Here is a 22,016-nt window from a genome sequence, read left to right on the forward strand (position 1 = left end):
TCTTGTCCGCCTCTGTGTCCAGCCTTCATTGCCTTGTAGTTTTGTGGCCTTAAAGCTCTTGACTTAGCTTCCTGCTAATCTTCCGGTCAAAAATCTATTCATCCTGCTTTAAAAGCTTAGGTCTTGGGTCTCCATCCTTGGATCCAGGCACCTATTCTTGCATTAAGATGGTTCCTTTTCGAGTGTTGATAGGAGTGGCAGCAGTGCTCCCTCTCCTGTTTCAATGCAGCTTGGCGGTGAGTGAGGTGTCGTGCGCTGATGTGGTACCGATGAAGTGGAGGCGGGATGTGATATCGATCGCCGACTTCGGGGCGGTGGGGGATGGGAAGACGCTCAACACTTGGCCGTTCAAGAAGGCCATTTACAGGATTCAACACATGCGGAAGAGGGGTGGGACGGTGCTCTACATCCCCCCTGGTGTTTGGCTCACAGGGAGCTTCAGCTTAACCAGTCACATGACCCTTTTTTTAGGCAGAGGTGCTGTCATCAAGGCCACACAGGTGATGCTCCTCTTAACATTTTTAGTTTGACTTCCCAATTGAGCAATTCAATCTAAATCTACTTCAGAAAATAAGTCAACTGATCACATGCAAGTTGAAAAACTTCATGCATGTTGAAAACCGAAGGGTAACCTAGTGGCAGAGAGTATATCACCTTAACATAAACGACCTCAGCAAAGATCGATCTTAATTAGTCTACCAGAAAGAAAATTTAAAGGATTCTTGACTTCTACAGGATACGACAAATTGGCCTTTGGTAGATCCTCTGCCATCATATGGAAGAGGGAGGGAGCTCCCTGGCAAGAGATACATGAGCTTTATTCAAGGAGATGGTATTGCTGATGTGATCATCACAGGTGAACTGCAATCAAATTCCTCTAGCTTTGTTATTTGATTTGTCGTTGAATTTGCAGGATCTGCTTAATTGTTTATATAATATTTTTAGTTGTTTCTCATATTTGCTTTGCTCTAAACAGGTGAGAATGGCACAATTGATGGTCAAGGTGAAGTGTGGTGGAATATGTGGAGAAAGAGATCTCTTTATCACACGAGACCAAACCTCCTAGAGTTCAAGAATTGTAGAGACATTCTAATTTCTAACATAGTCTTTCAGAACTCTCCATTTTGGAATATCCATCCTGTTTATTGCAGGTAACTCCTAAAGTTTTTCTCACTAAGAATTTGACATCGAAAAACAGCTAAATATCACAAACATATCTTATTTCAAATGGAAAATAGGAAGTGATGTTTCTCAGAATGTGTATCTAATGATATTATCTTTCTTGCAGCAATGTGGTGATAAAATATGTGACTGTGTTGGCTCCATATGACTCTCCTAACACCGATGGGATAGATCCAGGTAGTCTTCTTCTTCTTGATACTTCATCATATTTACTTTTGCTGTTTTCCTTTAGTTTCTTTGAAATTTTAACAATCACAGATTCCAGTTCGAATGTCTGCATTGAGGATGCCCACATCACGACAGGAGATGATTTGGTGGCCATAAAGAGTGGCTGGGACGAATATGGAATTGCTTATGGTCGTCCGAGCTCAGGCATCACAATCCGAAGGCTCACCGGATCTTCTCCCTTCTCTGGGATTGCGATAGGAAGTGAGACCTCAGGCGGAGTGGATAACATCTTGGCGGAGAACATAAACCTCTATAACACTGGATTTGGGATCCATATAAAGACTAACGTCGGAAGGGGAGGGTACATAAGGAATGTGACTGTGATGAATGTAAACATGCACAAGGTTCGCCAGGGGATCAGAATTGCCGGGGATGTCGGTGACCACCCCGATGAGTACTTCAACCGGTATGCGGTCCCGACGGTTGATGCAGTGACCATCAAGAATGTCTGGGGGCAGGACATCCAGCAGGCCGGATCGATACAAGGCATTAGGAGCTCACCCTTCACTCGGATATGCCTCTCCAATGTCAAGCTTTGGGGAGCAGGCGCACGCTACGAGTCATGGAGGTGCATGGATGTTACTGGCGCTGCACTTGGCGTTCAGCCATGGCCATGCTCGGAGCTCGCCAACACAGTTAGTGCAGGGTTTTGCTCTGGTGCTTTCTGAATGCCTGATGCTTTTGATTTGCTCGTGTGCCATTTTTGTCTTTGTTTTTGGTTTCATAAGAGTTGAGCTGCCCAGTAGAGTTTTTTAAATCCAGTAGAGTATATAACTGATGCATGATTTAGTTTGATTCTCCATTGTTTTCGATTATTCAGAAACTAGAAGTATTATGTCCAAGGAGTAGAAACAAGTACACAACACTGAAGATACGCATGATACAAAGCTCATAAACCATAAAGACAGCAGAGCTAGCTGATACGCACAATATAGCAGAACATATATATGCAGCTCAAATCCTTCATTGTGTGGAAATTTAGTCCCACAAGGCCCAGAACCACTTCATCCATCCACCCCTTTCCTTCTTCCCCCTCTTCTTCTTCTTCTTCCTGAGTTCCTTCTTCCCCAAATCCATGCCCTCGTCATCGGAATCGGAATCCGAGCCCTCTTCCTCTGCCCTCTTCTTCTTCTTGTGCTCCTTATTCCTCTTCGTCACTGTGCCCCAATTCATGGCCTCCTCCGCTGCGATGGAGGTGGAGAGCCTGGAGGCGGAGCTCCATTCTTCGTAGGGAACGACCTCCCTGCTGCGTAACCGGTGGCCGTGGTGGCAGTGAGAACGGCGGCGGTGGAACGGGCGGCGGAGGGAGAGGCCGACGCGATCGAAACCATCGATCAGGACGGGTAGGTTTGCCTCTGTGGAGGTCACCGTATTCTCCAACCGGGGGTCGAGGACTTGTGTCGGATTAACATCCCCCGGGGCGTCGAGGGCGAAGGCAGCTGCTGTGCTCTCGTCGGCGGTGCTGGGGAGGCTGGCAGCGTCGGAGAGGAGGAGGAGAAGGAGGAGGGATGTGACGGAGAGGACGAGGGCGAGATTGACGGAGGCCATGATGATGATCTGATAACTATCTCAGAGTCGTGGGGAGCGATAAATGTAGACGAGGAAGCTGCTGCAGAAGTCAGGGCAGCGGTTTGCATGGCTGAAAATAAATAAATAAATAAAATAAAAATAGATTATTTAAAACATTAAAACATTTCAAATCAAATATAAATTCATGCGGTGCTTTTCAGAAATATGAATAAACAGATTGTGGAAAATACAGCTGTTTAACAAATTAATAAAATAGTTGCAATTAAATTATGCGGCAGTCGGCAGAGTAAAAAATTTGTCAATGAAATTATTCTATATATCCTATCCTTTTTTTTCTAACAACATTCACCTTATTCTTCGATTTGGTGGAGTGTCTGCTCGACTCTAAAGTCAACACGATACGATCTGTTGATTCGATGGGTGATTATTTTTTTTTCTTCATTGTGGGTTATGATATCATTGAGGACGACACCCATTGTACCATATACAAATTATTTTTAAGAAAATAAATTATTATCACAACATTAAGATCCCAATTTGGCATTTGGAGCAAGAGAATCGTTTTGTTGTATTTGGGCTCGGCACGGCCCAAATAACAAACTAAACGGGCGGGCACACGGTCAAGTCTTCATATATAGTCAATCGTACGTATTACGCATAAAATTGAAATTAAACGTGCAAGTCACTAAAAGCGAAGAAAGCGCGTAGTGGCCTGCGCTCTGTTGGTGGTTTGGTATGCAAGTTTAATTTAATAAATTGGAACGGTCAAAATGAAGTTTGATCGACCAGGAAAGCAAAGCAAGCACAACGAAATGTCATGGGACACGGCGACGGTCGCACTGTCATGTGTATTTACAAGTCATGCATGATAATTAATGACAATATTGAACTTTGTTTCAATCAGGTTCACTTGTTCAGTGTGGACTAGTGTACATGCATGTCCATGATATATCATATGGTTAGACTTAGACGCTGAAATTAATCCCCATGCCCACGTCAAACGATCTAGTGAGATGTTAGGGGTTCGAGTGGCCGACATGGGGAAGACATCCCGGCCCCACTGTCAAATGGGTACGTGGAACGTCGTCAACGCACTTCTTCTGTTCTATGCTATTCTCTCTTTTTCTAATCTATCCAAATTTTGCTGCAACCTTTGAAAGTTGAAACCCAACGCGTCTCCAATTAAATAATGACCAACAATTCATAATTTCTTTTTATATAATTTACAGTTTGATGCGGGTGTGTCGTGAAAGATGTAACTCTATAAAAGTCAAAAGTCATACAAAAGTGAAGATCCAGATTGATAGGGTAAGATGGTAAAAGTAATATAGTCATACGGTCAAGATCCATGCCAATATGGCAACACAGATCCAATCCCACTAATGGGATATCTGTCACCTCGGGTATATATTGTACTTCGTACGCAGCATGGGGTTCAACTTGGAACCTCGAAACCATCTTGGCCAGTCTCATCTCAATCATCTCAGACGTTTGGACCATCCCAGTCGGCTCGTCTCGACCAACCTCACTCGACTCGTTTTGGTCAGTATTTCGTCTCGGCCAGCTAGCCTCAGTCAGCTCGTCTCGACTAATCTCGTCTCAGCCCTTAGTCGTCTTGTCTCGACCAGTCTTCTCTTGGTCGGTCCCAATCATCTCGTCTCGACCACAACATCTCTGTCCACCTCATCCTAAGTTCTGCCCTCATGTCTTTGATGAATCACTATCTTACATAGCCTGCTAAAGAATAACACAAATATTCTCTTAGACATATAACAACCCAAGGACGTACAAGCGGTTACGAGGTTGTCAGACCTTGTTCTCTTGGATATCTCTCTTTCTGCACATAAGGTCAAAAAGAAACGACTGTCAGATTTGATCCCCTTTGCAGGTTGTATAAAAGCTCTATCTCATCCGACGTGGAGATATCTTGAACAGACTATAAAAAGTTTAGCCCGCCACCATATTCTAGGTTAGACTATGAAAACTCTACTAGTTATCTTCTTTCATATCTATATTTCATCATCTTCCTCAGAATCCTAATTTGAACGTGAAATGGTCTGCCGAAACTCTCCAGCACCAGTCTAACTTCTCTTTCAAGTATGTTTCAAGTTTGGATCATCTCTCGCTTCCTAGTTCATCCAAAAGGTCATCTACATTGGACTATTCATTAATGGATAGTTTGATCATCCACAATATTTTACCAAAATATAATTTTTTTCTGAAAATACCTCAATGATTTCGACTTCGACCGTATATATGTATTGTCCTAGCCAGCCAGCAAACAAATAGCTATTACCAAACTATTATATATTATCATTTCTTCTTCCTCCTCCTCTTACTGTTATTATAATTAACAATTAGAGAGCAAGCTCTTCGATTACGACTGACGTCGCACTCACGCGGCATCCATAAGAACAAAAAGAATCAGTCAACCTTGCTTTTCTGTTCTGCTGCTGGCTGTAGAGACTTGACCCTCATGGCTCACCGAGCTCGATCACACCTTTGAATCCTTCAACCATCAGCTCATGGCTCACGGTCAAACTCACATTCCTCGTCGTACGGACTCAACCCCTATTTGATCCTCCACTTTAAATTCTCAGTCGATCCTGCTTCCTTTGTCTCGCAAGTCGCAACACGTTGCATGATTCTGCGTATGTGATTCGGATTTCAGAGACAGGTGCGTCAGTTGGCGATGGAGGGCACGCTGGATTTGAGTTCGCTGCTCAGGCTGCTGTCGCAAGCGGAGCAGCAAGCCGAGCAGCTCATGGCGGAGGTTGCCGCCGCCGATGAGAACCAGTACCGCCGCACAGCTCTGCTGCAGCAGATACGGTCTTGTTTGGAGGACGCCATCGCCGCCACGGCTAAGATTATGGAGCCAGCTGAGCCGTCGCACCGGCCAGCGCAGTTACCCCTTTCAGGCTCGCTGCCGATGTCAAACAGCGGCAGTCCCCGGAGCGATAGCTCCAAGAGGGTACTGTGCAAGGAACATGAGCGCAGGGAGATGTGCAAGAAGAGGTGAGCTCCTGCTGTCGCAACGATAGGCACACGGAAGTTCTAAGCTTTCTAATTAAATTCTCTCTGTGGTTTCAGAAAAACGCTACCGAAATGGACGAGCCGAATTTGCGTGGCCGGCGGCGGGCTTGCGGAGGGGTTGGAAGATGGATATAGCTGGAGGAAGTATGGGCAGAAGGAAATCCTTGGAGCCAGGCATCCAAGGTTTGTAAATCTTCCACATATTTCATGTTTGTTTTTGATCAATTCCCATGCATGCTTCCTGTCTTCATTCTATAATTACGAGCTCTTGTGATCGTTTGGTGCGATCGGCGACTGATCGTTGAGGTTGTTATTGAATCCTTGGAATGCGAATTCAATATTGAACTCTGAGGCTCTTTCATGGCGGAGGGATGAAGCATGCATGAAGAGCCTACTGCAGTAGAATCGTGTTCCTTTTAGTTTGCCTTTCTTCGGTCGCTGTAAATAAATGAGTTTTTATTTCACTCATTCAGAGGCTACTACAGATGCACTCACCGGAGCACCGCCGGCTGCCTCGCCACAAAACAAGTGCAGAGATCCGACGACGACCCTTGTGTCTTTGACATCACCTACCGCGGCGACCACACCTGCCAGCAGAAGCCACAAGCGCCGCCGACTCCGGGAGCAGACGAACCAGTCACGAGCCAAAGCCATGATCACCACGCAGATCATCTACTCCACGAAACAAAGGGCCCTCTCAATGAGCAGCAGATCCAAGTTTTGAGCTCTTCCTTCTTCTTCCCTTCCTCTTCCACCCAAATCGCAAGCTTTCCCCCTCAGAGTCTCGTCTTCTCGTCGACGGCGGCCGTTGACCACCACCACCACCACAACTACTACACGGGGAGCTCCGCTCCCCTGTTCATTTCGCCGGCGACCTCGGATTCCAATTGCTTCCCCGTGGCTCCTTTTCAAGTAGCAGTTCATCCGAACGCTTCCGAGTCTGAGCTCACTGAGATCGTCTCGGCGGCCGCTTCGTCGACCAACTCACCGAGGATGGACGCGAATTTTATGCTCGATCACGCGGAGTTTGGTCCGTTGTTCAACTTTGATCCGTCCAACTTTTTTGGATCAAGCAAATAAGTGTTTATAATTCCTGAGCAAGGAATTGACGCACCCTGAAATGCTCTTTCTAGTTTTGCTCGTCTCGAGGATTCCAAAATCTGGAATTTATTTAGCTCTAATGTGATTGTTGCAACTTTGCTATTGTAATGTTAGATTTAATCAAAGTAAATCGAAAGAATGCAAAACCAAAATGGTAATTTAAAAGATTGTTCATGGAGCTCGAATTCACCATGCAACTACATCTCACTTCACGATCTATCCGTCAGCGCCGCAGCAACTCTGCCGTAAAACCGCTCCGGCAAAGCCCTCAGGCGAAGCTCCGGCACTCCTAGCCTTCTCCACCGTTCCTGAAAACCCAAACCTGAGTCCGCAGGCCGAGGGCTCTGCTTCCTTGGATGTCGCAGTGGAACCACTCGGAATAATCGTTTGATGCAACCGGAAACAACACCAGAGCATATCTTCTTCGTCTCCGGCGGAGGTGCTGGTGGTGTGGTCATGGAGCTGAGCTTCTTCATGATGGAGCGGAGCTCATAGGAGTCGTAGAGAGAGCTGTTGCAATCCCAAATCTTGTACTTAATTTGATTCATCACCATCCATGATCATGAGAATTATGTTTCAGGAGGATTAGGAAATTGGAGGAGGAGGAACAATATAGAAGAAGAAGGCTCCAATTAAATTAAAGGCATACACTACGTTAACAATTGTGTTTTAAGCGCCAACTAATTAATATTATATTTAAGAGTTGTTATGAGGTTGTAGTATGAAATTATGATAATTTAATGGAAAACTTTCATTAGATAAAATAATTAATATTTTTCTCTAATCATAACTAACTATATATATATATATATAATTAACGGGGGCTGGAATTAATTATCACGAGAAAGGGGGCTGGAATTATACTCGATAAATTTTTTAAATAAAATAATCAAAAAATAGTGTGCGATCGACTATATATTTTAATTAACAAAGGAAGTTAAACTTGCTATATGTGTGTTTTTGCACTTTGCTATATTCACTTTATTTCTTTTCTTTGTGTGTGTTTCTCTGCCAACCAAACTATGCATTTTTTAAAAATGAATATATAAATTCAAGAGGTGTGTAAAACGAATTATAGACGACTTTTCACATTTTTTTTAACCAAGAGACGATTTTCCGCAATTGGGGGGGGGGGGGGGGCAAAAAGTGAAGTGTGTGACCAGACGGCTGTGTTTTGGAAGGAAGTAAATTAAGAAGAATTTTTATTCTAGCATGATGACCTTTTGCATAGGAGAGATTAGGCACCTAACGATATATTTTAGTATCTGTTTAAAATTAATTTCAAGACTTGTCTATTGATGTTTATATGGTGTGATCATACCAGTATTAATACATCAAATTTTATTAAGATGATTTTCCATAATGAATCTTGATGAGTAGATATAATGATACATGTAACATGTTCTATAGCTACATCAATACCGTACAGCTGAGATTGAGGAAAAATCGCCCTCGATTTGTCTGATCTAAGAAGAGACTTGAGTCTAGTTAGCCGACTTGTGCTTCAACTCGAGTCAGTTCAGTCTAACTCGAATTAATCTAAGTCACATCTAAGTTGCCAACCGCCTTCTTAAAAGGGCATAGTGATTATAATAGATTGTCAGTCGTCTTCCTAAAAGGAAATAGCCGTTACAATAGGCTGTCAACTGCCTTCCTAAAAAGAAACAACTGTTACATTAGGAAGTTAGCAAAGTCATTTCTTCGCCCCTATATAAGATAATGCACTTGTTATTTTCTCACTTCGTTACTCTCTTTTCCATTTCGTTTTCTTTTAAGATTGACTTGAGCATTGAAGGGATTTTGCCAAAGTGCACCTCTAATCTCCTTTCTAACCTTGTTTCAATAAAGTCAACCTGCCCAGATCATACCCTGCGAGAAGTCAACTCGCCAAAAAAACGATCCGCTAAAGTTCGAAGCAAATCTGTCCAAGATTAACTCAGTACAAGCCAACTTTACAGAAGATGACGAGCCAAAGTTCAACAGTAGAAGACGATTCAACAGACTCAATCCATCCATCGATCTCGGAATAGATAAATCTATTTATATTTTACGCCACCTCAAGACCTATCAATCTAGAGTTGAGCCGACAGAAGCGAATCATAGATCTACTCGTAGGGCCACGTGTTCGACATTGGGATGCCAAAATTCTACCGAATCTAACTACGGACCTGATCCACGTGTTCGTGGTCGTTGACGGAATATCCTGTTTTTCGTAACAAGTAATAGTGAATATTGTCATTTTTCAGCAGCAAAATAAACTATCAGTTCATCACCGGCCAAAATATCGTTCTATTACAAGGGAAAAAGCAAACAAAAAATGTTTTTCTTTTGCGAAAAAGATAGACGCGCCGCCTTCCGGCGAGGAAATCACCGTCGATGACTTTGAAATGAACTAATGGCGGCGAACGGCTACATCCGGAAGAAGTCGCCGATGTCCGAGAAGAAACTGTCGCCTCCTCGCTTGAAATCGAGGTCGAGCCCGGAGCTGAGGTTCAGGACATCTTTCAAGTCGTCGACTAAAACGCCGGTTGCCAAGTCGCCGTCGTCGAAGAAGTCGAAAGGGGAAGTCTTTTCCAGGCCGACGAAATCGTCGAAGAGTGCTCCGTCCTCGACCGGCAGCAGGAACCCGCCCGACTCCACGGGAGGCAGGGTCGTCTCCGCTTCGCCGTCGACGGCCATCGACAGCACATGCCGGGAAGGGGATGTGGAGAGGCCGAGAACGGAGGTTGCGGCACAGTGGTTGTGGGCCTTGCCGGTTCGGGAGGCCACGCTCTTCTTCGGCGAGGCGCAGACCTCGGGGGCGCCATTACTCGCGGCGGCAATGGAGGCCGCCTCCCCAGGCCGTGGAAAGTTCGTGATAGCGTCGGCACCGCGCAGCTCGATGGCGGCGGAGTCGTACACCCTCGCCGCCTCCTCGGCGGTGTCGTACGTCCCCAACCACACACGGACGCGCCGCCACGGATCACGTATCTCCGCCGCGAACTTCCCCCACGCCCGCCTCCGGACGCCGCGGAACCTCGGCGGCCCGCTGCCATCTCCACCTCCGGCTACCTTAACCAAGACGCATTTCTTCCTCGTCGCGGCGACGGCAGTTTTCTTCCCAGTCTTGGATCTCCGAACCTCGGCCGCAGTCTGCGCCTTGCCTCGCCGGACCTCTATTCGTATCTCCTGCACGATCCGCCGGACGCGATGGACGCCATCCGCTGCCTCATCCCCGGACGAGTCGGTGGCGCAGTAGTCGTCGTAGAAGACGCGCACCGTGCGCTGCCGAATCTCCGCATCGCCGGACCCGCTGCCCGGCATCACCCACGCGGCCTTCGGCGTCACTTGGACGTGCTCCGTCCGCTTCACCGGCGTCGAAAACGCAGCAGCCATCACCATAATCTATTCTCTAACACCTTTATCAACCATCAAAATCCAATCTTTTCGATCTCAAAACCTCGAATCGAACACGAAGATCAACAGAAACACTAAAAGGAGTGCAACACAAATCTAAGCATTCCACACCTCAAACCTCTGCTCTGCTCTGTTCTGATCGGCAGAAACAGAAGAGATCCAAAGAGGACGACGATCGAACACTGAACCAGAGGAGATGAACAGAGAAGAAGAACGAAATTGAAGAAAAATGGTACCAAGACTTGCAGTTTTATAGCATCGACACACTGTCAAATATGGAAACCTCAAGATCTGGCGCCTTAACAATTTCCATATTGTTCTCACTGTCTTCCTATTATGTATTTTCTGCGCGCTCATATTATTCCTTTAAATGAATTAAAAGGAAGAGTAAAAAGTGAAAATGTTTTTAAAAATAAAATCGCAACGAAGTTGGGAAAAATTGTGTTTTTATTTTTTTCGTTTTATTCCATTAAATTTTGTTTAACAGGCGCGGCCGTTGCCTTTACAAAACACCCGGAACTTTCCAAATTGGACCAAAATATTTAATGTGGATGCAATTGCGATTTTGTTGGATAATTAATTGTTTAACATTTGGAGTTCAACACTAAATGGACAATTTTGAAAATTCAAAAGTTAGGGGAAGGGGGAAAATAAAATTAAAAAAAAAGTCATTATGCAGCGGGGTGTTAATGCATAAATTGGACAGCTAAATTAAGAAGCACGTGTTGAGTAAGTGCGTTGGCATTTCTTCCCTGAATGTTAACAATATTTTGTTATTTTAAAAAATATATATATAAAATGGTAAAAATGGTAAATCTTAGTTCATTCAGTCATCGGGGTCGATTTTATTGTTCAATGTTTATTAACTACATTCCAAAATGAAAAGATCGATGAGATTTAGTTGATATACATGAATAGGTGCATTGTATGATTTTATAAAAACCCCACTAGATGAAGAAAATCTCGGCAACCTTATTGATTTAATGTATTCATTTTAAGGAGTTAGTTAGCATAATTAATTATCAGTTGGTCAATAACTGATAAATACCTTCGTCATGGTTAATTGTAATTTTTCGATTTATTTCTTCATAGATGGTCGTGAAGTGGGACTATTGGAGTGACGGATTATGCTGAAGAGATTCAACCAGTGATACTTTGGATCGTCCTACGGGAGAGCCGCGGCTGCTTCTTAATGATGGTAGTTTAACGTAAATGAATAGACTCCGATGAAGAAAAATGACCACAATGGCTCCGGTAGCAAACGAACGTTGCCCTTTGTGACTCTACACACTGAAAAGGTCTTCTGCGAGCAATCGTGGCAATGGGCTCAGGTGCCAAGTTGATAGTGGCCCATTAAAAATGCGTCAATGCACGGGCTTGCTGAGCAGTTGGGAAAACAGAGTCATGTGAGCAATACGTCGAACACATAGGGATTCGCTCGCTCGTCCAATTGCTGCACCTCTGCCACTGCAACCACCGCGTCTTTCTCCTGCCTCCGGAGAGCTCTCCGCTCTACGGTCGATTCCACGCGCGCGTGCCATCTCTGACGCTGATCGGGCGCCGCGCCCGCACGGGCTCGCTCGCCGCCACCAGCACCTCCTCCATCGACGAGCCGAGCCTTTCGTCGGTCACCTGACAACTCGTCCTCTCGCCGTACCAATACCTTGCCATGTTCCTCTATCTCTCTCTCTCTGGGGCAAAGAGACGAACAGGTGGTGGGCGTCACGGTGCAGTCGCGTGGTCCACAGTTATTAATGATACTCATCGCAATTACAGGCGATCTGTTGCATGGTTGGATCATTGGATTGATCGCTCCTGTAGATTTATGGGTTATAAAACTATTAGCATTAATAATCGGTGTTGGATAATATTTTTTTCATTTATATTTATTTCCAAATTCAAATTAAAATGAGTCTGAAAAAAAATGGCATTAAAACAGCGCGTGGCAGTGGAAGTGGCAGTGGTAGCTGAAGGGAGAGACACCACGACGAGGAGTCGACGACGAAGAAGAAGTTGACAAAGAGAGTTAAAAAAAAGGCGAGAAAGAGGCTTCTCCTTTGCGTTTACTGACCATGGATTCCTTCAGCTTCCTCAAATACTTACGCAGCCACGGCATCGGCGGCGAGGCCTCCTCCCCTGCCGCTGACCCTGCCGGCGTCGGCTCCACTCTCGCAGCCTCCGTCCTCTGCTCCTCGGGCGATAATGAGGAGGAGGAGGAGGATGATGGCGGGGACGACGAGGGGCCTTTCTTCGACCTCGAGTTCGCCGCCGTTTCAGACGGGGAGGAAGAGGAGGCGCCGGAGGAGAAGAGAGTCGAGGAGATGCCTGGCGTGGGGGAGGAGGTGGAGAGGGAGTTTAACTTCGCTGTGAGCTCCGATGGAAGCAGCGATGGGGTGGGTTTTGATACTTTGCCCTCCTCCGATGATCTGTTGTTAAAAGGAAAGTTCGTTCATTTCGACCCTTCCTCCATCGTCGTCGCTGGCGGCAGTGGTTCCGAGGCTGATTCGAAGCCCCAGTTGCCGGCGTACTTCCTCCGGACCGCCACCAAGTTCCGCGTCTTCTTGCTCGGGCTCCGAAAGCCGAAGTTATCGTTAGCGGAGGACGAGCCCGCCGCAGAAGTCTCTGCCTCCATAGCGACGGAGGCAGCGGCGTCGGCATCTCCTAAGAAAGAGCAATCCCAGCAAAATAAGTTTTTTATAAAGTTCAAGGTGGTGGAAGCCCCCTTAGTCTCTTTCTTCTTGAAAGACGGCGGTTCCCGCAGCACTGGCGGAGGCCGTGCAGCCAAGCCCCTGGCGGAGGAGTCAACCGTCGCTGGCGCACCGACCACGGAGGCAGAGAAGAAGCTGGTTCGAGAAATGCTGCAGAAATACCTCAACAAAATTAAGCCGCTCTACGTTCGCGTGTCGAGGAAGTACGCAGAGAGGCTGCGGCTCACCAGCCATCTACCTCCGGCTGCCGATGCGGTGGCGGCAGAGCCTATCGCTGCGGAGGCGGAGGAGACAGACGCGGAATCCGAAGTCGCACCACCACCTTCGCCACCGCAGGCAGAGGAAGCCGCCCCGCCGGTTACGCTGCCAGCTGAAGAAACGCTGGAGCCTCCGCCGCAGCCTGTATCATTCGCGGTCGCAGGCGGCGGCAAAATCCTGGCAGCAGGGCTAAGGGTAGTCTGCAAGAGGCTTGGAAAAAGCCGCTCTGCGTCGGCTGCCGTGGCGGCCGTTCCTTCGCCGCCGCCTCGCCGGCGCGACGACTCTCTCCTCCAGCAGCAGGACGGGATTCAGAGTGCCATCGCGCACTGTAAGCGTTCGTTCACCGTCGCGGAGCAAAGTACCATGCTGCAACGACTCTCCATATACATCAGATTTCTTTTTCGTCACCAAATTAATCTATAAATCCATGGCATTCTTTTCAGGTTCCGAGTCTCCGCTGGCGAGATCGATGAGCGATCCCGGCGATGGCAGAGCTGAAGCATCTACCTGAGCTCTTAATGCCCTGTTTTAGCTCATCTATATGTCTGTGTGCTATTAGTCTCCATGTAGAAGAAGAGAAAGACTCCGTCTTCGTCTCTCTGTAGATTTATTTAACTAGTTACTCTACTCGGCCATGTGTTAATTCTCCCCATGATGCAAATTAGGTGTTATGATGCGAAGTGATGGCAAACAAATAACTTTCTCCGTGAGATCGATCGATAACCTAAGTGACGAGGAAGATGTGAAAGATCTCCATGGCATCGGGAAATCCGCTGTCATCTTTCCCCAATCTCCATTGTTTTCCAACTGCCCCAGCGCTACTGTTACTGTACTATGTCCTGTTTCTTGTCCCCTCTCTCTCTCTCTCTCTCTCTCTCTCTCTCTCTCTCTCTCTCTCTCTGTGCTTTCCCGGCGTGGGTTGGTTTCCAGTTCGGGCGAGAGAGAGATGGCGTTCAATTCTCCGTCGTCTTTCCCTGCTTCAAGTTTAGGGTAGGTTTCGGGGGAATGCAGCGAGCGGTCAGCACACCTCGTTCTCCACGTACGTTGCTGCCGCCGCCGCTGTTTCTGGCTTTAAGTTCCCGCTCGTGCTCTTTCCGGTGCGAGTTCGGTACGTTGCAGCGTGGAGTTTCTCTGCTCGCGTTGCAGGAGACGTGCGACTTCGCCACTGCAAATGTTTTTTACGTCGCCATTAACGATCGCTGAAGAAGGTGAAACAGAGAGATGCCAGCTTTGTCTGCTGATCGCAGTCAAGGACGTGAGCGAATCCGATGCTCCGTTTAGCTTGCGACGAGCGGGCGGGCGGGCAAAATTAATCAACATACCCGATCCGCAAAAAGCCTAACCAAACGGATCCAAACTAATAAATTACAATTTTTTCATCAGGTTACACGTATAAATTCGATTTATTTAAATATAGGTTAATTAATTTTATTCGTAAAAAAACTTAATTGTCTTAACTTTAATAGTAAATCGGTAAAAATAAATAAATAAAAAAAGGGCTTTCCACATCGAGCCAGGAAATGGTCAGAGATTCAGTGGGGGTCGATTAATGCTGTCTTTCCTCAATGAATGCATTGAATTAAATCCAATATTAATTATTTTACTTTATTTATTTTTTTATTCATCCATTTATTTTATTTACTTATATATTATTTTTAATAATGAGCCAATTGAATCAATGTGGGGGTACTTTGGAATGATTATGATGGTGACCAGTGATTTAGTGTTATGAATTACACATGATTCATAAATCATTTTCAAACCAATAGGTGACTACGACATTGTCTTTCACACACTGATTTTGTCTAAATATAAAATTTTGACACAGAAATTCATTTGAAAAACAAACTATAAAGTGATCATCTTTGATTCTTATAGTTTTTAATAATGTGAGCTAATTTGTAAATTAATTTGCAAGATTAAAATTTCAAATCATATGCTAAATTGATATTAGCATTCCTTATTCACCACGATTTTGTATATAAATATAAATATAATTTGCAAATCAGAACGCAAAATATTTCATACTATTTTTCTATTAAAATTAATTCATAAGTTAGAATTTATATAAAATGACAGTGTTTAATTTTTATTCAAAAATGTATGTAATTTTGTTTTGAAGATCTCAAAATTCAAAGAGTAATTTGAGAAAAAAAAATATAATTGGTGCATGTTTTGACTATAAAACTTTTAAAAAACAATTTAGTCTTCATAAAAAATGAAAGTAAATAACATATCTTCCTCATTGGGAATGGGAATTGGAACTCATGATTTGAGTAAAGAATTGCCTTCATCATTGCGTTTGCATACCTCGACTTCTTGCCCTTCTATTCTTATCATCTTTTGTCCAAATGAAATGATTCCCACACACAATAAAAATTGATTATTTCTTTATTTTGTTCTAAATTAGTGGAGCAAGTTGATCTTAAAGCCATAAAATGATCAAAAACAACACTTTACTATTTCCTTTTTTGAGAAAATTAATCAAACTATAAGAAAAATTGAAGGAATGAGAAGAATAGATTGTTTCTCTGTTCATTTACAATCACTCAATCAATCAATGTCCAACGCAATCTTTGTATGGTTTCAAAATTGATAGCACAACAACTTGCCATGTTTTTTCTCATCACAATCAAACAAATATTGTCTCATTTGCAAGTAACGTAAACTTATCAAAGAAACTTTATCAGTTTAGGAGTGGTGAATAAACAATTTTAGCTATAATTTAATTACTTGATACAAGACAATGACATTTTCTGAAAAAAAAATTGTGGTTATACAAACGAGGAACACAGAAAGCGAAGCTAAATTTACTAATGGAGAAGAGAACTAGTTCGATTCATTTCACACAAATGGAAGTATTTAGTGAATCAAGAGAAGAAACTTTTGAAAAAGAAAGACGCAGCAACAGGAGACGTCGCATAGCATCAAAATCAATTACCAAAGTTCATGAATGTAATGTTTAACAAACCAATTAAGTTAATCATCACCATGAAACAGAGACAGCACTGTGCCACTTGATTAAGTTTTATAGAAGTTGTGATGAATAATAATTAACACCAAAAGTTGGACTGGATCATTTTTACCTTAGGATTATTGATTGAGGTATTTTCAGGAACTCTCTTTTATGACAAATGATTTATGGTGTCTAGAGACACTTTGTTCTTTAGTTGCTTGGGCAGAGAGACAGCTAATATTCTTAGCTTCAATGCTGCGCAAAAGAAGTAAATGAATCAAATCAGTTCTGACTGTGTTTTTATACTTAAGTAAAAAAGGCCTTCTTTGTTATGAACTAATGCTGGATAGGAGATGAATCTTCTTGTTGAAGAACACAAGGATTGATGATTGCAGAGAGCCATAATAACCATAGAAGACGTTTTTAGAGATCATAAGAAGTTTCATTTTAAATAGCATTACAAACATTACAATAAACAGAGTGCTAACAGCAAAAGCATCAAGCAAACTCTTAGGAAATCAGATTTAAAAGTTAGTCTTCTTCTTCTTCTTCTTCATCATCATCATATTCTCATTTTGAAGACAATGAGTTGCACGATTTTTGCTCATTTCCATTTCGTCAACATTGCTCATAAATAGGTGCAGGCGTTTTGGGAGAACTTTACAGGTTTGTTCTTGCTTGAATCCACAACAAGAGGACAAGAAATGTGCTTTTGGTGTTTCACCCTCACCAACTTTCCGATCACATATCCGCGTGATATGATGTCGAAGTCAAGCGTTAAGGGCACAGCTCCACCAGTGCTGGACAAAGTCATGCCAGCTCCTGCACCATACAAGGGGACCTTTTCACCGTGCAGTACAACTGATACAGTCCTATGGCTCTTTCTACGCTGGTAATACTTCTGTAACTGCAATGGGGAAGAAGAAAACATGGCAATTAGCTCATCCAAGAACTATAGTTGTTCCATTTAAACTTTGAAACTCTTTCGGATATCCTTTCAAATTCAGCAAGTAAGAATCAGTTTGATTTATCTCCATAATAGCTATAAGAAACAAAATAAACCTGATATCACCAAACTAGCTAAGACAGTTACAAACCTCCTCTTTAAGATTGTATAGCATCCTAGGTTATGGTCCAATATTTTGAATATTGTCCAAAGAATCTAAAACAGTAAGTCGCAAATGATTGAATACCACCTTGGGTGGGTCAAACTCACCGCTCCGGTAGCAACTGTGATTTCAGAAAACATTAAACGGATTGGGCCTGAAGTAACATGGATGCCAAACATAGCAGCAGTGTTGTACACACTCATCTTCACTGAGCAGTTGAGTGTGACCATCTTAGTCGGGACACCAGTTGCATCAGTACCCTCCCCGGCGTAAAAGTCATCCATCAATAAGGTCTGAAGAAAAGGGAGTGTGTGTTACATAATGCAGGAGGCTCAAAATTGCAACTTCAGACAAAAAATCTATCAAGCACACATAACATTTTGAAACTTATACAGAAGGACAGTCAAATATCTTAAATGTGGGATGACACAGTTAAGTTCGTTGGAGAGAAAGATAAAAAAAAAAATTAGAGATTCCTTTGCCAATATAAAACCAAGCGTCTTCGAGTAAATTCACACATGCCAACACCAACTAAATAATTTGCATCACAGTAAGAAAGATAAATAAGACTAATCATCAATCAAATGGACAATCATCTCAAGGTTCTGTTGGTTTCATTCTAGGACATGGTCAAGCTCCATTCGTTTAGATAAAAGTGAATTGTGTATTTCTGTAAGCGCCAATAGATGCTGATCCCTCCAACTGAGAGGCAATTGAAGGTGAAATCTCCAACCAGATCTTAGAACCACATATATATTGAGTTTTTTAGGTGAGACTACGATGATGTCCTAAATTTAAGCAGAGGGAAAAGTTCATCACCTGAAGCTGAAAGCTTTTTACTCAGTAACCTCCAATGAGTAACACATGTACAATATAATCCCAAACGAAGAAGATGGATTGAATTGTGAATGACAAATTTTAGAGAAATCAAAGGTAAACTACATCTTTCTATGATACAGTGAATTCAAGTAACAGCGCGATAAATTGAATGACGATAAACTATATTTTATCGACCAAGTACATACCTTGACGATAACGTCTGGTTTATACGGCCGTGCTGCTCCCCAAATGATCAGAGAGAAGAGGGTAAACAGCAGGACGAAGCTTACAAACCCCAGAATGATCTGACAACGGCGCGACAACCCCTTGTCGTCGTCAAGATCATCATAGGACCCTTCTTCCTGGATCACATTGCACTCAGGCCAACCTTTATCGTTCACTCTCTTCCTGTACCCCTTCCGGCCTGAGGAGGAACGTAACGGTCCGGAGAACCGGCTGGCAGACGAGGTCCGCGAGTGGCGCCCGAAGGAAGGGTGCGAGGGCGACTCCATCGGACTGTTGAAGACAGGGGTCGCCTGCATCGTCGACGACTTGTCGCCATCGTGGGAATCCCGCGACGGACTCTGCACGTAGTAGGCCTGCCTCTTCGGTGATCGAGGCGGCGACGATGGGGCTAAACTGGTAACATCGGACTCCGACTTGGCGTGCAGCATCTCGATTGAAAAGAATTACGCCGACAAATCTCAATCCAAATTGAAAACACCAAAGATTCAAACTTTTAGCAGGAATCGGCAAGCTGATCGAAGAAAACTAAAAGAAAATCATAAATTTCCGAACGAGAAGCCAGGGAAAGATAAGGAAACGTGGATTTCTGGCATCATTCCCAGCAATCAATGTTTGGCAAACCTGCAATTTCCGCCCCAAGATTCGAGCTTTGCTTCGGAGACCTCCGAAGCCAGGAATTGAGAAAGGAAAGCTACCAAGGAAGGAAAATGGAGCGAGCATTCACTCCACTGCTAAAGAGCTGCTCAGCCGACGGGTGGAGGTGAGAGGTCACCTTCCACAGGATCTGCTGTTCTTCCAAAGATAAATGTGAGCGAATTCTAAATCGAACTGAATGCTTATCACAACTATACCAATTAAAAGATGACACGTTCATCATATATCATGGATGCTGTGCCACTGCGGATAGGTAATTTACAGAGCGCGCAATGGTTAAGAATAATCACGGCAGCTGGATTTGGGCATATGCAGTGTCGGCAGAATGATATTAATATCAATTAACTTTACCTTATTATGTTTATTTACTAACCAAATATTTATTTATTTATTATTGGAGATTGGTGAGCAAAGATAATACGATCAATGATAAAGGAATCAATAAAGTACCGTTGAATTGATTTAGTGCCAAGGGAGATAATCATTAGAAAATCATGCAAAGTATCATCAGAAGATCATCTGACACCCCGGTATAAAAATTGATTACGATTAAACTATAATTTTTCAATTTATTTCTTTGACTATAGGATCGATCGTACCAAATCGTTCTGACTGATTCTATTTTTTACAAAAAAAATTTACCTACAACAAAGCAGAATTATAGAAGTTAAAAGATAAAAAAAGTTAAGTTTAAATTATAATTTAAAAATTGTTAAAAATTTTAAAGATAATATCTTTTTCTATCATGATCAACCTCACTAATGTAATTTCTCTTTAATTTTAAATTTTAAAATAAATTAAACCTTCGCAACCAAGAACCAATCCAATGCAGGCCAATCCACGCAGATCGACCGTATAAAATTGTTAGAGTAGCGAATTTCATCTTAAAAAAACAGATCTGACAATAATAATGCAATTAAAGGATGCCAGTTAGCTCCAATCCAACCAAAATTTTGATATAGATTTAAACAAAATCTAGTGGCTTGCGTCTGTAAATCATGAATGCAATGGTGGTTCCTTGCACAGTCGGATCTGAAAACTTTAGAACAACTTCGCAAAATAATAAGGCTATTTCAGACTAAACCACATACACATTAATCCGTTACAGTGGATTCACCAAACTCTACTTCCCTAACAATGTGTGCTAATTTTAATTTAGAAAAGCATAATCTAGCTTACAATTTCTGTAGCGCCATAGAACAATACTGTCTGATCAAAAGGTAACAAAAACTAAAAAAACAACTGAAAACAGTCATAAGATGTTCAGTAAGAGCACAATTCATTGTTCAAGAGCTTTGCGAGTAGATTTACAGACAATTCACCATGAAAACAAAGTCTGATGAAAACCAGGTAAACAAAATGAATCACTTTTGTCACAAGCAATAAGCAATCAAACTACTGAAGGCAAACTCTGATGAAGAGTTACTTTCTAAATATGAAAATGGTTTATCAAAATCTTCACTGACAGAACTTGCAGCCGGAATTCATTTTTCCAATAAGTTGTGTTCGAAGGAAAGAAAGAATGTTTCCTGAAGCGCAAGTGGCAAGAAAATCATGTCTGATGTATGAGACTCATGCATACTGTAAGTCTTTGTATGCCATGCTGATTATCGACAGGTACTATCATAAAGGCATTGAGATACGTCAATGTGAAATAAAAGAAATGCAATGACAATGTCAACATGTTCAGGTGATCGCATGACATAAACCATTTTCAGTGTGATCTTATAACAGAGTAAAATGACAATCATCTACAACATAAGAAGTAAAGGACATGGTATTCAGGATCAGGTTGTGTTGTGTTGCAAGGCAAGCAAGATAATAGATTTGTTAATACTTTTTATAGGCTTACTGAATCAAATTATCATATAGATGCAACTTGCTCCACTGAAGGAGTCTTCCGAGATATCAAAGAAAATGCACTCAAGGACAAGAATTTTTTTCAGCATGAGCTTTACAAAGACGCAGCAAGAGGAAAGGCATTGTTTAATTTGCATGTATATCCTATGCAAGGACTCTACTATAACAGTAATCATAGAACCATAAGAAAGACAGGCTCTGATACCAAAATTGTTTAAACTAGCAGATTTTTCTATAGGTTTATATTAAGTAACTACAGGTTTCACTGCAATTATCAATTCAACTAGTTGCTTAGCAGATTAAAAGATCAAATTAACATGCAATAAGAGAAACAATTCGCTGCTGGAGATATTATTGAATTCTAATCGATATACAATCATTATTACAATAAACAATCCATAAACTCAAATCATTATTATCAATTTATCACTGTTATGAATTTGTCCGACACCATAAGAGATTGTTAGCTCTCTAATTGCACATAAAAATTGATACAAATTGTTAACTTTGACAAAGCTTTCTATATAACATCTGCTAAAGTATCCAACATATACATACATGCTATCCCTACATTTTATAAATTAGAAGATTAATGAACAAGCTGTTTAAGTTATCAAGATGAAGAAGAAATGACCGAGAAGCAATGTACCTTGTGGAACCAAACCCCATCGTTGGGACTCCGCCGCGAGAACCGATTGCAGACGAGCAGTGGCAATCGCGCTGTGGAGGGGAAGCATCGACATCAAGCAACTCGAACTTGCCGGTAATCTTCACAACCGGAAGAAATCGAATCAAAATCCCAACTTGTTGGAAACCCTACGAGAAATCTCTACAACGACTCGAATACGAACAAAAAACACGAACCTTGGAATGCAGGAACTACGCCTCCGTAACGAAGAAAGTCGCGTAACGAACGGAGATGCCTCAAACTCAATG

The 22,016-nt window shown here is 42.9% G+C and overlaps 5 protein-coding genes across 8 annotated transcripts; 3 read left to right on the forward strand and 2 right to left on the reverse strand.

The window, feature by feature from the left end:
- Positions 1 to 167: 167 nt before the first annotated feature.
- LOC141811577 (putative polygalacturonase) lies at positions 168 to 2,166 on the forward strand. Its single transcript, XM_074699598.1, has 5 exons — positions 168 to 500; positions 736 to 856; positions 977 to 1,151; positions 1,289 to 1,359; positions 1,441 to 2,166. The coding sequence occupies exons 1-5, from the start codon at positions 168 to 170 to the stop codon at positions 2,076 to 2,078; spliced, it is 1,338 nt and encodes a 445-aa protein (XP_074555699.1). The 3' UTR covers positions 2,079 to 2,166.
- Positions 2,167 to 5,586: 3,420 nt separating this feature from the next.
- LOC141811809 (uncharacterized) lies at positions 5,587 to 7,205 on the forward strand. The gene is made up of 3 exons (XM_074699864.1): positions 5,587 to 5,955; positions 6,031 to 6,156; positions 6,447 to 7,205. The coding sequence occupies exons 1-3, from the start codon at positions 5,633 to 5,635 to the stop codon at positions 7,051 to 7,053; spliced, it is 1,056 nt and encodes a 351-aa protein (XP_074555965.1). The 5' UTR covers positions 5,587 to 5,632; the 3' UTR covers positions 7,054 to 7,205.
- Positions 7,206 to 9,483: 2,278 nt separating this feature from the next.
- On the reverse strand, positions 9,484 to 10,455 carry LOC141811532 (ethylene-responsive transcription factor CRF3-like). Its single transcript, XM_074699559.1, has one exon. The coding sequence runs from the start codon at positions 10,453 to 10,455 to the stop codon at positions 9,484 to 9,486; it is 972 nt and encodes a 323-aa protein (XP_074555660.1).
- Positions 10,456 to 12,542: 2,087 nt separating this feature from the next.
- LOC141811782 (putative membrane-associated kinase regulator 2) lies at positions 12,543 to 13,947 on the forward strand. Its single transcript, XM_074699835.1, has 2 exons — positions 12,543 to 13,794; positions 13,880 to 13,947. The coding sequence occupies exons 1-2, from the start codon at positions 12,543 to 12,545 to the stop codon at positions 13,945 to 13,947; spliced, it is 1,320 nt and encodes a 439-aa protein (XP_074555936.1).
- Positions 13,948 to 16,797: 2,850 nt separating this feature from the next.
- LOC141811783 (uncharacterized) lies at positions 16,798 to 19,298 on the reverse strand. 4 transcript variants are annotated; one of them, XM_074699839.1, is made up of 4 exons: positions 19,188 to 19,298; positions 18,527 to 19,023; positions 17,609 to 17,794; positions 16,798 to 17,299 (listed from the first exon to the last, which is right to left on the reverse strand). In XM_074699839.1, exons 2-4 carry the CDS (start codon positions 18,992 to 18,994, stop codon positions 17,021 to 17,023), a joined length of 933 nt encoding a protein of 310 aa, XP_074555940.1. In that variant the 5' UTR covers positions 18,995 to 19,023; positions 19,188 to 19,298; the 3' UTR covers positions 16,798 to 17,020. The 4 variants fall into 4 exon arrangements, with proteins under 4 accessions (XP_074555940.1, XP_074555939.1, XP_074555938.1 ...); XM_074699838.1 differs by having other exon boundaries at positions 18,527 to 19,077; positions 19,188 to 19,288; XM_074699837.1 differs by having other exon boundaries at positions 18,527 to 19,091; positions 19,188 to 19,288.
- Positions 19,299 to 22,016: the final 2,718 nt, after the last annotated feature.

Source organism: Curcuma longa, chromosome 17 (genome assembly GCF_044706935.1).
Source record: "Curcuma longa cultivar G26 ecotype Majalengka, Jawa Barat chromosome 17, ITB_CL_G26_1.1, whole genome shotgun sequence".
Lineage (NCBI taxonomy): Eukaryota > Viridiplantae > Streptophyta > Magnoliopsida > Zingiberales > Zingiberaceae > Curcuma > Curcuma longa.